The 15,340-nt window shown below is 39.7% G+C and overlaps 2 protein-coding genes across 3 annotated transcripts in view; one reads left to right on the plus strand and one right to left on the minus strand.

The window, feature by feature from the left end:
- The window catches only part of KLHL32 (kelch like family member 32), a 246,627-nt gene extending 242,751 nt beyond the window's left edge, over positions 1-3,876 (plus strand). For both annotated transcript variants that reach the window (XM_084622592.1, XM_084622594.1), the window contains one exon: positions 3,791-3,876. The gene's annotated coding sequence lies outside the window, so the exon portion shown is untranslated. The remainder of the gene's footprint in view (positions 1-3,790) is intronic.
- The window catches only part of MMS22L (MMS22 like, DNA repair protein), a 150,152-nt gene that overhangs the window by 4,773 nt on the left and 130,039 nt on the right, over positions 1-15,340 (minus strand). The window contains exons 21-24 of the mRNA XM_084622589.1: positions 8,272-8,483; positions 3,752-3,918; positions 2,226-2,322; positions 1,043-1,210 (exon numbers count right to left, since the gene is read on the minus strand). Of these exons, the coding sequence (XP_084478715.1) occupies positions 1,043-1,210; positions 2,226-2,322; positions 3,752-3,918; positions 8,272-8,483 (644 nt within the window). The remainder of the gene's footprint in view (positions 1-1,042; positions 1,211-2,225; positions 2,323-3,751; positions 3,919-8,271; positions 8,484-15,340) is intronic.

The raw sequence follows: 15,340 nt of genomic DNA on the forward strand, positions 1-15,340 counted from the left end.
TTAAGTACATTTCGTATTTTTCCTCCATCCTTCTCCCTTCAGTATCAAGGGAATGAAAAGGAACACATTACCTTATTACAGAAAAGTACTGCAACCCCATTATGTTATTCTTACTTTAGTGGGAAAAACAAAAAACCTGAATACCAATCTCTTACTAGTGCTTAGGACCACAGCATGCATTCTATTTTCTTGACTTATAAAAGTGAGACAAATTATACTTTTATGCATGATAAGATGGAATCGTTCCTCCCCATTTAGAATCCTCTAAGTGAGCATCTTCCTTAATATATGTATCCTGCATGACTGTATCCACTCTACAAGCCTGATTTCCTGACCCTTTCTCTCATGCTCCACTGGGAAATCATACATTACCAGTGAATTTCTGGTTCATTATAAAGTATATTTTGGTATCATCTTTTTGTTTTAATTTTAGTATTTTCAGTTTATATTATGTAAAATTAAAATGACTCAGAGGATTTTTTGAAGGATCTGAAATCACCAGCTTTGATTTTATTTTTTTGTTTTAAACTCTGTATAAAAAACCTTAAAATTAATCCATGGATATTTCTTATGCCAAGCCTGAATCAGATATTTACACTAAAATTGCAGTATTAAGCCTTAAAAATAGGGACTTATAGCACAATCAAACTAAGGAACTAAATAGATTGTAAGCTCCTTGGAGCAGGGACTGACTTCCTATTTTGTGTTTGTATCGCATGTAGCATAAAGAGGTCCTGGTCCATGAGTGTGCTCCTAAGTGCTAATGTAATATAAATAACCATTATTTATTTATATGGAAGCCAGCAGGCTCTGCATTAAATTCCTGTGTTTTTGCAAGCCTGGTGTCAAAACATCTGAGAAAGCATTTCACAATTCTAAGTCATCTGTATGTGCTAAAGTTCTAAAAAAAGTTAAATTTCTGGCTGAATATACTTACACATCAGTTACATGAAATCTATGCTGCAGTCTAAAAGTTGCCATCCGTCACAAGAATACACCTCTGTTGTTCACTGACAAAAAGCAATAATAATACAAAGTGTACCTTTGTGCAATGTTTCTGCCTAGCCCTTGTTTGTGCTCTGAATCCTTCAGGGACTGTGTGATTGTTGGAATCAGACTGATAACGAGGTGCTGATCCAAGACTGCCACTACTTCCAGGATGCTGTAAATCTGATGATCATATACTGTGGTATAGTCCTGGATAAACTGCCTGAAGGAGAAACAGGGGCACTTAATGCAAGGTCAAAACTAGATATAGAGAATGTGCAAAGGAACAACCACCAAAAGAGTCTGATCAGCAGAACCATCTTGAATGCATGGAAGTTTTCATTTTATACAAAAGACTTTAGGGGCTGCATTTTCAAAGGCTAATGCTACAGGATCAACATGTACACCTACAAATTTTTACCAGTGAAACTTGAAGCCCTGAGATCCTGCCAGCTGCTCCATGTGGGCTGACCTCTTCGACCAGGGCACTCTGCCCTGAAGCAGGGTCTCCTTGCATGGAGGAGCTTGCAGGATGAGAGCTTAATTATATATAATAGACAAAGTGGTGAGGTGAGGGTATGCAAAATTGGACATAAAATGCCCCCTGAAAAGGTTGAATTTTTTAGCATGTGGGCAGACTGGTGTTCCGGCAAAGAGTCCTACTGATTTCAATGGGGCTGTCCACACAGCTGTTGGCCTGCACACTACACAATACAGGATCAGGGTCTATGTTTGCAAAATTTCTTTGGGCACTGGGCTCATGCAGTTTGTTCACTGTATGTACATGGGGAATGGGATTCATAGGCAATACAATCCTGTCAAGTTTTGTAAAAAGCTCAATTTTCACAGTGAAAAATCTTCATGTAACAAATTGGGAATTTCAGTAATAAAAAATGTAAAAGCAAAAAAACAGTCAGATGTGCCTTTCAATTTCGGCAATTTGGCTTCTGACATCATGCTTCACCATTTGCACAAGGAGTTTCTCCCATTATGGTTGCAATACATCCCTCTGTTGTTTGTCTTTCAAAACAATATGGAATCCACAGGAAAATTTTTATTTTTTTCTTTCACTTTTTAGCCAACCAGTATTTTAAATCACTGCCAAGAATGCAATAATTTAAGTATCATAAACAAGTAACAGTGCATTAGGTTAGGGATAATTAGTTATGTAAAAAAACATGTTTGCTGTCAAATGCTTTGCAATAGCTGCACTGCCAGTTGGCATATTTTCTGGTTACCTAAACACAGAAGTCAGTTGGGTGGCAGGTTCTCCTCCCGACCCTGCTTGGCAGTCTTCTACCATGTACTGCAGAATCTCACTAGATAGTTTTTTAACTGTTTAAGAAAAATCACAAGATTCACAGGTTAGGTTGGCTACAAAGAACAGAATGAATCATAGACTTATTCAGTAGAAAAGGGGTTTCTCCACCTTTTCCTTTCTGAGGCCCCTCCAACATGCTATAAAAACTCCATGGCCCACCTGTACCATCACAACGTTTTTTCTCTGTATAAAAGCATTAAGGGGTCGGAAGCAGGGCAGTTGCCCGGGGGCCCACGCCACAAGGGGCACCGTGAAACTAAGTTGCTCAGGCTTCAGCCCTAGGTGCTGGAGCTCAGTCCTGCCTGGTGGGGCTTCAGCTTTCTGCCCTGGCCCTAGTGAGTCTTAACACCAGCCATGTTTGGCAGATCCCCTGAAACCAGCTCGTGGCCCGTGGTTGAGACCCCCTGCAATAGAACTCTTACCGCCCCACTGTCAGGATTGAAATACATAGATTTTAAGCACCATCTTTTTAAAAAGGGGAAAATTTAGATTTTAAGCATTATCCCCTAAAGACGTACACGCTCCATGGAAATGGAGGTATATATTTCAGTTTGGGTTTTGTTTGTATTCTTTAGATCATTCCCACTCTGAATGAGAAGGAAGCAGTCAGGCCATTCTAGCCTGCTCAAAATTAAGAACAGGAACTATCACCAACAGTACTACTGTTTTCTTTCTCTCTTTTTTTAAAGTATGGAATATATTTATCCTTCCTTCCACCCCAATTTATTTGGAATAATACTCATTTGCAATGATAATTTCCTTCTTTTATAAATTTGGAGCTGTATTCAACCCTGGGTTATGTTGGGTTCCTGGTCTTGGCAGAAAGTCAGCCTACAGAGGGTCATGGCAGTAAAAGTCTTAGCCAGCTCATGCTTCAAGAAGGGGGCTAACGCAGCTGCAAAGTGGATGGTACTGGCTGGGACATATGTGGCTGTTGGAGGATACACAGATTCAAGTGCATCTCGAACATATTCTGCCCTTGAAACTTCTGTGGGTCACAGTTAAAAGATGAGTAGACAGAACCCTAGGAAAAGGCAGAGGTGAAAGCTTCCACTGGCAGAGGGAAGTGGAAATCGCACCCCTATGTCGACTACCCACACAGTGGGAGGATGACTTGAGTTCTTTATTTTTATTGGTGGGTTGTGCAATCACAATCAAACTCAGAACTGTACCAAGTTAATGTTCATAATTATTCTCAATATTGTGATGTCTTTGCAAATCAGTGCACTACTTCAGCCTTTGCCTCAGATATCTTGGAGGGAGAAGTCTCAGATCAGGTAAAGAACAGGCAATAGGAATGCACATTTCCCCATATCATCCTGCCACTGTGCCTCAACCACTCTCTGCAGTGTAATAAACCTATCTACTTGGATGAAAAGTGCTCAGTACGTATAAAATATCACACATGTACAAGTGTATATTTAAAGTTAACAAGCATCTCACCTTGTGTTTCATTAACTAATACCATGCATTTCAAAACAGCAGGGAGAAGCAACACAATGTCACATACTTCAGTGCTCTTGGTTCTTTGAAATACTTGAAGGATGAAAGCCAGAACTGAGGCCAGGCGAGGAGGAGGGGAGTTACCTTTGAACTGGAGGTAATTTTCCCTGGAACAAAATAAAGCTCAGTCCATAACTTATTTTTTTCATTAAGCAATGGTACAACAAATAAAATATTACATCCTTTAAATAGAGTATTGCCGTATTTCTTCAAGAGGGCCATTAAGTAGATTTCTCTCATTATGTAGGATCAAGTAATGGCTTCTCTTTGTCTTAGTCGTAGCCCTGGTCTGCACTGCAGGGGGGATCGATCTAAGTTACGCAACTTCAGCTACGTTATTCACGTAGCTGAAGTCGACGTACTTAGATCTACTCACCACAGTGTCTTCACTACGGTGAGTCGACTGCTGCTGCTCCCCCGTCAACTCTGCCTACACCTCTTGTGGCGGTGGAGTACAGGAGTCAACGGGAGAGTACTCGGGGATCGATTTATCACGTCTAGATTAGACACGATAAATCAACCCCCGCTGGATCGATTGCTGTCCACCGATCCGGCAGGTAGTATAGACATACCCTTAGAAATGATTCACAATTAGGGTGACCAGATGTCCAAATTTTAAAGGGACAGTCCCGATATTCAGAGTTTTGTCTTATATAGGTGCCTATTACCCCACACCCCATCCCAATTTTTCACACTTGCTATCTGGTCACCCTACTCACAATTCAGCAGAGCACCACCAAGTAGGGGCTTACAACTCACCTATTGTTGTGCTAACCCAGAAATGGCAGCTATCACAATTATGGTCAAATGCTCAAATATGTCTAATAAAAGCTGAATCCACAAAAAAAAAGGAGACAACTTTTGATTGCGCAAAACCCAATTATACACATGTAAATGGCTCCTTATAAGCAATGATACTCAAGGACATATCCTTAAATGCATAAGCTCTTTTCAAAGCCACACCATATTTGACCTTTTGCATTTATGCTCTGTGGGCAAACTTCTCCTTCTCAGATCCCTATTTGAGATCTCCACTCCAATTATCTGCTCTCCTTAAACAAACATACAGAACTCCCACTGTGTAAGTTGACTTTTTCCTTTGTTTCCAGGAAACATCCACCAGATTTCCAAGGACAAAATATCCGAAATAGCATGACCTTGAAAATAGGCCTCCAAAATATTTTAAGAACTCTTAGTCAATTATTTTATTTCTTACATGCTTTCCGGTTGACTAAAACCCTAAGAACTTTAACTATTCACAGTCCATATGGTTTGAAATTATATTAACACTAATATATAACTATAATTAACACTAACTGGATACTACTTCATCTTTGCCAACGTTATATTGTAAAGGGACAGACAACCTCCACCTCTGCTCAGCCAGAATAAATACAGCAGGCTCAAATATAAAACTGGTCACAAAGACGAACGGTAACTGACACCGTAGGGCAGAAATGAATTTTGACATCAAGCACATTTTAAGTATTCCAACTTGATGACTTCAGTTGTTGTTTTTCACCAAGAGGATGCAAGAATCTGAGCCATAGTTAGTCAGAAATTAGGAATGAGTTTATTGAAATATAAAGACAACCCTTGGATTTTATGAGCTCAAGAGAAAATATATGTAGTACAATAACATAACATTGTATTTACTCATCAGGTAGTACAATCCCTTATGGAGCATGCAAAATAACTTTCCAGATATCTAGCACTAGGTTAAAAAAAAAAAAAGAAATATTGCCCATGAAGAATAAGGCCTGGTCTACATTAGAAACTTAAATTGATATAGCCACGTCTCTCAGGGGTACAAAAAATCTACACCTGAGAGACGCAGCTATATCAACATAACTGCCAGTATAGACAGCACTAGAATTCTTCCCTTGACTTAGCTGCCGCATCTTGGGGAGGTGGAGTAACTGCGCTGATGGGAGAAACCCTCCTGTCAGTAGAGGCAGTGTCTGCTGAAATGGTTTATATGTAGACAAGCCCTTAGTCTACCTTGCCCCAGCTCTTCCCTGCCTTATCTCAAGTGAGAGCTGGTCAGGAATTTTTCAATGAAATGGATTACATCACGAAATGCTGATTCCTTGAAACCGGAACTTTTAGCGGGAACCTATCAATTTTGACAAAACGTTTATTGGGAATGTTTCTCAGGTGGAGGATGGAATTTCTGGTCAAAACCAGAAACAGACGTTCCACCACAGAATAACCAATAGCCCAATGGTTAGAGAACTCAGGAATGCAGGAGACCCAGCTTCATGTAACTGCTCTGCCTGATTCAGAACTTGGACTTACACTTGGTTCTCCCACATCCCAGGTAAGTGCCCTAACCACCAGGCTATTGGGCATTCTGGGGTGGATGGTGGGGGTCTTTCTCTGTTTTTTCACCAAAAATAAAAAATTGAGATCTCCCCGTTTTGGAACAGGAAAAATTTTGAAATCTCAAAAATGTTAATAGGCCTGGAAAACTGTTTCCCATCCCACTCTACTCCCAGTCTCCATTCTCCCTGGCTCCTTGCCCAACCAGTCCCAGACGTTCCCTGGGTCTTCATCTGATCTCAATCCCTCAACCCACTGGCTCCCAGTCCCCATCTCCCCTACCTGCCTCCCAGTTTCTTTGTCCAGCAAGCTCCAGTCTTTCATACCCCAACCGCATTATTCCAGTTTCCCCTCTCCTACCATCCTTCTTTTCCTCTCTGCCACCAAGGTTCCTTGTTTCAATCTATTCCCTATGCCTCCCAGTCTGGCTCTTGTCCTCTCTGCTTTAGAATCAACCAGCTTTTTCCTTCATGCTGTCTGAGCCAGTGGGAAGGTACTGAGAACACAAGAGAGACAGGATCTCTGTTTCAAGTTCCAGTGTCCATAAGTAGCCCCGAGCAGCAATCACAAGAAAAGTCATTCTCTCAGCCCCAGGATGGATGGAATCTTTGGGGAATTTAGCTGTGAAGCTCTAGCAAGTTTCTACTGAGCATGTGTGAACTGTGATTTTCCAATGGCTTATAATTTAGCCAAATTTGGGGGGATTGTTCCTGACAAAAAAGCCACCCTAGTGCCAAAGTTCAAGTCCCTGCTCCAAAGTATAGAGGCATTAGAGCATCTCAAAGAAAAGGTCACCAGAATTTTTTAAAATGGGCAAGCCAATGTATTTTTCCCTAGCCTCATTCTCGGGTTTGTCTGAAATTTTCCAGATATATTCAGTCTGCAGCAAAAACCCAACATGTAAAATTTCAGACCAAACAGTTAAAATTTGGCAAATTTACAAGCAACTGAAAACAGGGTCTTATAATGGGAAGTGTCAAGCAACCTTAATAACAGACAATGCTAGTAGACCCATGTATAATAATAGATGATACCACCACCACCTTCACTAAACACTTATAAAGTGCTTTCCATGGGTAGATCTCAAAGCACTTTACAGAGGTGGGTGGAAATATTATGCCAACATTACCTATTAAGTAACTGAGGCACTGAGTGGTAAAGTGATTTGCCCACAGTCAGAGTCAACAGCAGTGCTCTAAATAGACCCTGATCTTCTGCCTCCCAGTCCAGTGCCCCATCAATGAGCCAGACTACCTCTGATATTATCTGTCACATTATTAGAGGTTACAGTACAGTATCTAGTTTCTCAAGGATTTGATTGAGGGACGTAGGCAGTAAGTTTATTTGGTGTTTGGGGAAGAGTACTTTAAAATAGTTTTGTGGTGTTTTAATTGTTAAATTCAAGCTGCTGCACATGTGTCCAGAGGCTAAGGGTAAATTTAAAATGAATAATGGCCCCAGTGCAGGACATTTGTCTTCTCTTCTGTTCTTTATCGTGTCTGCTCCCAGTCCACAAGGACCAGGATCTCTGATGAACTATTCAACGGAGTCCTGAACCGAGGGTCATTTCAGAGTCTCTATTCTCCCTGCTGTTTTCCAGCCTGCACATTCAGGAAGTAATAGACCAAAAATAAAAATATTTGCACTGCTTTATCTTTTTCCCCACTTCAACCTCATTTAAAAGAAAACTGAAATAAACCAATATAATAAAGTATTTGACACGAGAACTCTTTTCACACAGAAGTCACTAAAAATGTAAATCCCGTAGACATTCATTCATCTTAAAAAAAAAAGACATGCCACCTGAAAAGTATGCTCTTAGCTGATCTGTATAATCTGTGTTCTCATTACAGTTATCCTCATTCCCCCCACCATCAACCACCCTCTGATGTTTGCTACAGCCAACTATTGCATCTTGACTTAATTTAGATTAAAAGCTCTTTGCAGCAGGGACTGTCTCTTATGTGTTTGTACAACACGCAGCACATGGGGCCCAGATCCAGACTGAAGGCTGTATGCACTACTCCAATATAAACAATAATAATAATAAATAGTACCCTTGTCCCCCCCATGGATTATTTGGGAAGAAGTCAAGTCTAGGTGTCTACAAACTGGTTTTCTCCTTCTCCAGGCCTTACTTTATGACATGTGCAGTGGTCTTTCGCAGATGTAAGGTCTGTGGGATGGTAATAGAATTGCACAATGCCAGCAGCATGGGATGCTGTCCAATTCCTGGAGAAGATGGTGAAGGAGGGAGAAAGCGCCCAAAATACTGCTGAATAACGCTTCCTAGAAGTTGGTTCAAATAGGCACCTTGAGTTTGGGACTGACAGCATATAAAGGACAAGCCCTGTGGAAAGTAAAAAAATTGAACAAGTATAAATATAAACAAGCATCCAACATCCCCCTTCTAACTGTAACAGCTTCTGAGGCCTAAAGCTGTGTGTGAGCTATTCCTGCATGCAGAATGGTAACTGTGGCTCACACGTTCACTTCATAACTACGGAATCTCATTGTTTTGTAAAGCACATTGTGATACTGGAGTATGAAAGGCACCAATCCAAGTTAAATATTGTTCCTATTAATGACATAATAGAAAAAGTACTTATTAGAATAAAGATCTGATAGGAGAGTGCTGGGGCATGACATGAAACAAGTTTGTTTGAGTTAGACACCCAGCTATACTGGATTTTTGGGTAGGGGGGTTGCACCAGTTTAACGCAACACTTGCTTCAGTGCAACTTATCCTGGATACATCACACCTTTCCGCTTTGCACTGGTACAGGCTATCTTTTGGTGTACCTACAATGATTTAATTACACTGGTTCAGGTACCCCTAATCTGGACAAGTCCTTAGAAGTGAAAACCAACAGTGGAGAGAAGGAAACATCAATAGAATACCAATCCTGAGAGAGGCCTCTGGTCACTGCTGTAATGGTGAGTTTATATTTGCTGCAGGATAGCCAAAGTTCTGTTTTCCTACAATTTTGATTTTCCTTGTGAGACAATCCTTCAGGATAGGATTATAACAAGGACTGCGCTGTCACATCTTCCCATAATGCTTCTACAGCAACCAAGTGTAAATGACACCATCCTAGCTGGTGATGCATTCTACACAAGGAAGGAACTGGGGGCATTCAGGTTGATGAAATAGGGCTGCAAAGGTGTTTTTCCTTATCTGTTGTTCTACCCAAGTGATCATGCTGATTCTATAACAGTTTTATACAAGGTGTACCTGTATCTTATAGCAACTCAAGGAGATGCAGACTGAAACTGACCAGGATCACATCAATTTCACATTGTCCTGGCAATAAGTTAGCTATAAATTTGACTGCTAAAATTATATCATCAGCAGAGGCATATGTGGGAATGAAGAAAATATTGTATACAACCCAAATTTATATAGGTGTAGAGCCAAATTCACAGCAGCAGTGACCTGGTCCATAGTCTTGATGAGTTTTAATATTTTTCAGCTTCCAAAATCTGTTCTATGTTATTTTTGGCACACCATATTCTTCAAATATGATTTTATATTCTAAATTTTGCAGACAGCTGGTCACAGATAGTAAAAACTGAAAAATGTTGAAATTTCAAAGTTGTTTTTATTTCAAAGAGTTTCACTTATTTTTTTAAAATTGAGTTTAAACAAAACTTATTGAAATATTATTTACCAAAACCTAAGACAAAAAAATGGTAGATGATGTCTTGATTATTATTTTTTAATACAAAAAATGAAAAATTTCAATGTAACAACTTTTGGTGAAAATGTTTAATTTTTGAAAAAGGCCATTTCTTTTCCAAAGAAAAATTAGACTAGCTCTAATTTTGGATGTAAAATACACACACACAAATTAAAAGCAGAAAAAAGAAATTAAGAGTCATTCCAGTGGCAACTATCAGAATAAAGTTAGCTCCCTAAAGGAGCTCATGATTGTGGTGTCAAGAGACTATGCAATAATTAATTATTGCTTCTTTTCTTGCTGCCTCTTTCCTAGTGGTGGTTTATTTTACAGAGTAAGGTGAAAAATCATTAGAGATATGTAAAACAAATTGTAGCAATGTAGAGCCTGATTGTTTTTGGTTACAACATTACCAACTCAAAAAAGCAAAATCCATTGTAAAACACAGTGAATAAACTAGGCAGCAAATGTCTGGCCAATGAGTGAGCTGAATAATGTCTTTAGTTAAATTAATGTATACATGTAGCTGTGGAAAAAAAAAATCCCCTACCTGTATAATAGGTTTCTGTGAGAGTAGGTCCATCCCAATAGGTCCTCCTCCCTTCACTGGTGACTGACAGGAAGAAGGATGAGTCAGAGGGGAAAAAAAGAAGCCCTATTCCTGTCACAAAGTGTCATAATGGAGAGTTCACTCAGAAACCAGAAAAAGAAACTTCCTTGGAATTCACACACTAATATGTTGATCAAACAAGTTGGGAGGCTTCTTGACATTTTCTGGAATTGAGAGTTATTTTTCTGGAGAACAGATGTTTTGGTTCCATTGTCAGGGAAGAGAGAAATCCAGAAACTCAAGAACCAAGGAGCTTAAGGACCTGTCTGACAGACACATGTTGCCTGAGGATAACCCAGACACCACTGAAAGAATGTTTTAAGTGTGTCTTATGTGAAATACATGCAGGTTGTTATTGAAACTTATTTATTATGGTCTTGTATCTTGTATCTTCTGATGAGATGGTGCACTAGATGTACATGGAAGATTGCTTCTTGTGTCACAGCTGTTAATAAGACTTAAGGGATTCCATATTGAATTTCCTTTATTCCAAAAACTAGCACAGCTACCTGCAATCTAAGACTACTCTCAAGTCTCCTGAATGCTTCAACACTAGAAACAGGAGAGAAAAGACATTCATCTAGCTGAGCTGAGGGACAGGAAGAACACCACATAACTTGGGAGTATAGGATACACTTGTTTACAGCTTCTCCTTTCCACAGGTTAAAGAAATAATATTATTAACAACAACAACAACATTATTATTAAAGGATTAGAGCTTGAGAGAAACAAGGCAAATTCTCAGAGCCAGGTGAAAAGACAGAAATAATCCACTTGGCTGATAGTGTGTTTTCTTATTCTTAGGAAATGGGTAATTCTGCTCCTAAAAGTAGCCATCCTAACAAAGACCATACCAAAAAGCGTGCCTTCACTGAATAACTGGGACAGAAGTGATTGATTGTTCTGAAATACAGACACATACTCCACTGGCTAAAAATTTAACAAAAAAGTTGACAAAGTTGAAGTAGCATCCCTGATTCTAGGTCATCAGTAGCCAAAATAATACGATTTAAGTTACTTTTCATTTTTCTTTAATTATTTTATAGAGCTATCTATCTTGACACCCAAACAAAAAACTCTGGTGACAAAAGATTTATTTAGAATTGTGCTGAAGCCTTTCATTCCTGAATCAAATACCTTTCTAAAGATGCTTCCATTTTCCTGTCTGATGGATCAGATAAAGCTACCTCTTCAAAAGACATATACGATTTTGTAGATCACCCAGTAATATGGGAGTCTATTTTTAGAAAGGCCCCCAGACCATTCTTCTCCTTAGGGGAGGGTATTATATGCTTTTTGGCAGAGGAAATTTAGCACTTCATGGGTGATAAACTTCCCCCGCACGGGTCTTCTGTCTCACGGACCTTTATTCTAGATTGGAAATAGTGCGAAAACACCTTTCTTTTTGTGAGCATCAGGAAAAACACTTCTCTGTAGTAGCAGAATCCTCAGTCAAGTCTTGGGCACTGATCGCATTAGGTGGCTCATGTCCTCTTCTTTAAAGTGCCTCAGAGAAGAGTCATCAGACTCTGAAGAGGATGCTGAATAAATTTCCTCTGCCTCCTCAAACCTTCTGAGAGAGAAGCTTGGATTTCTTTTTTGCACACAAAGGCATGTCAGAATTGTTGTGCAACATAGGGCTCTTTGTTTGGTGACCAAGAGTACTTCTTGCTCTTATAGTGTTTAGAGAAGGCAAGATCTCCATGGAGGCCAAGATAGAGAGTTGATGCAGTAGCATCAGAGACTTTGGCTTCACTGAGGTATTTTGCCAGCTCCATATCCTAAGTGGCAAAGTGGATTGAGCAAAAGCTCTGTAAGGTGACTTGGAGAAATGTTCATGTCACCAGTGGCCAAGGAAGCAAATACAAGGAGGGGTACTATCTTCTTTTGGTAGATCCTGTCAGAAGTTAGCTGGGAACCTGCACTCTCGTGTGAAGGAAAGGACGAACCTACATTGCTAGACTGCAGCTGCCTGCGTTTTGGACTGGAGGTTTGACCTCAGCCATTTCAGACACACAGACCTTCTTTATACAACAGATAGGCATTACAGAGAATGTGGATAAAGGCTGCCTTATTTTTCTCCACTTTTGTCATGTTTTTCAGGCATCTTCTGAAGAAAGAAAAAAAATAGTCTCCTGAGGAGAAGTGCATGCCAGCATCATCTCCTCACTTAAGCAGAGTGGCAATAGATTCCTGTGTGCACTAACAGCAGTGACTCTTTCTGTCAGGAAATGCTTCTTTCTTCTGATTCATCCATCTATCTGTCAATCACCTATGAAGAGAGAAGGACCTATTAGTAGGGACTGCTGGTGCTATTCACTGCAGAAACCCCAAGCTGTCTAATGACAACGTTTCATGTCAGTCCTGCTGATGGAATAAATCTATTCACCAGTTAATGTTGTACAGTGCCTATTAAACACATGCTATAATTCACAAAAATGCGGTACTGAACTTGTCCAGATCTTTCACACTACAGTACAGATGAGGGCTTTGAAGGCCTGCCCCTTGAGAGATGCTGAGCATGCTCAATTCCATTAAAGACAACAGGAGCTGCGCATGCATAGTGCCTTTCAGGATCAAGCTCTTACAACTTCTTTATTTAAATAGAAATAATACTGATAATTTGAACAGAGTACACTATAGGCCCCTATATATATAATACATATTCATTCCACATACACACATCATATTCTGTAAGACATTTATACCACTAAATTTGGAAATAATAGCTTTAGTGCACAAACACTTATCTTCATTACTGTTGGCAAATGTATACCAACACTCCTCCAAATCATTTTCTAAATCCATTTTATCAGCAATCAGAACGATTTTCAGATTCCCCGTAATAAATTTCAGCAATTCACTAATACATAAAATCAGATCACAACAATGTTTCCAAAGGAATAAAATGCCTAATGTTGGATGTTATATGCCTTGCCTCATCTCACAATTAAAAACAATTCCATAAAAACTTTAAAATGGCCATCCATTCATTTTTTTGGTGCCTCACCTTCTAATGTCTGACACTTAACCACTCTGCACACAACTTCGACAACAAATCCTATCAAATTCTTAACTACAGCATTTCCTAGGTCATCAGCTGTCTTAAGAACAGTCTGTACAATGGTAGAAGAAACAACCTCCCTTCAGCACCTCTTAAGACAAGAAAAAGTACCAGTTTAAAATTGTGAAGTGATGCCAGGGCTTCAGCAAGCCTGAGAAGGCTGGATCAATTATGGAACACTAAGAAATCTCCAGGAATTATCCTGAATGTAGTGGAGAATGGACCCTGGGTATCAGGAACCCCTCGAGATGTGTACATGTTACTTAGGGTTTTCTGAACCCAAACCTAGTGGTAACTATCTTTTCTTCCAGACAGTTTCAGGAAATAAATCAGTGTGAACATACCTCCTTCTCTGATGAACGATTGGCACAAACTTGAGAGCTTTTGCCCCCAAATCCCTTTTTATTGAGACCAAAGCACATATCTAAAACAACAACATTAGCTCACATTTATTTAAGCAGCTAACTAAAATTAAATAAAATAAATGCAGTAAATGTAATTAGACAAACCAACATAACACTCTATGGCCAATCTTAATGGAGTTCTTAATTTATGCACATGGCATTCAGACATATGCAATGGGCACCCTAGATATACCTGATATTTACTTTCATCTCTTTAAAACATATCTACAGTCTGGGGGTTTTAGCATAGTTAGAACATATCTCAGTGATGATAAGGAACTGCCCACAATAATACTTACCTGAGATACTAATAAACCACACCTATCCATGCTGTAGCCCTCAAAGTACTCATGACACAGAAAATCAAAAGAAAAAAAGGAGGAGGGGGGGAGAGAGAGAGAGGGAGAGAGAGAGAGGAGCTCTGCCATATTCCCTAAAAGATCTGGGCTTTGCCACTATAAGTTAGGGAAGTTCCAGAGTTAAGGACCCCTTAGGAAGAGAGCCAGGTCGCTAGCCCCCTTCTTTTTAAAATCAGGACCATGTTGCCTTGAATAATTTGCCAATTGCAACTGCAATAGTATCACATGGGGAGTGCGATGGTTTGGCAAATCTGTCTGCATACAAACTTCTGAACTCTGGTGGATTTTATGAAACGTATTTGGAAAAAGAACAGAAGTATTTGTGGCACCTTAGAGACTAACAAATTTATTTGAGCAGAAGCTTTTGTGGGCTACAGCCCACTTCATCGGATGCATAGAATGGAACATATAAGAAGATATATATACACACACATACAGAGAACATGAAAAGGTGGAAGTCGCCATACCAACTGTAAGAGGCTAATTAATTAAGATGAGCTATTATCAGCAGGACAAAAAAACTTTTGTAGTGATAATCAAGATAGCCCATTTAGACAGTTGACAAGAAGGTGTGAGGATTCTTAACATGGGGAAATAGATTCAATATGTGTAATGACCCAGCCACTCCCAGTCTCTATTCAAACCCAAGTTAATGGTATCTAGTTTGCATATTAATTCAAGCTCAGCAGTTTTTCTTTGGAGTCTGTTTTTGAAGTTTTTCTGTTGCAAAATTGCCACCTTTAAGTCTGTTACTGAGTGACCAGAGAGGTTGAAGTGTTCTCCTACCAGTTTTTGAATGTTATGATTCCTGACATCAGATGTGTGTCCATTTATTCTTTTGCGTAGAGACTATCTGGTTTGGCCAATGTGCATGGCAGAGGGGCATTGCTGGCATATATCACATTGGTAGATGTGCAGGTGAAAGAGCCCATGATGGCGTGGCTAAAGTGATTAGGTCCTATGATGGTGTCACTTGAATAAATATGTGGACAGAGTTGGCATTGGACTTTGTTGCAAGGATAGGTTCCTGGGTTAGTGTTTTTGTTGTGTGGTTGCTGGAGAGTATTTGCTTCAGGTTGGGGGCTGTCTG

The sequence above is a fragment of the Lepidochelys olivacea genome (genome assembly GCF_965140295.1).
Source record: "Lepidochelys olivacea isolate rLepOli2 genome assembly, chromosome: 3".
Taxonomy (NCBI): Eukaryota; Metazoa; Chordata; order Testudines; family Cheloniidae; genus Lepidochelys; species Lepidochelys olivacea.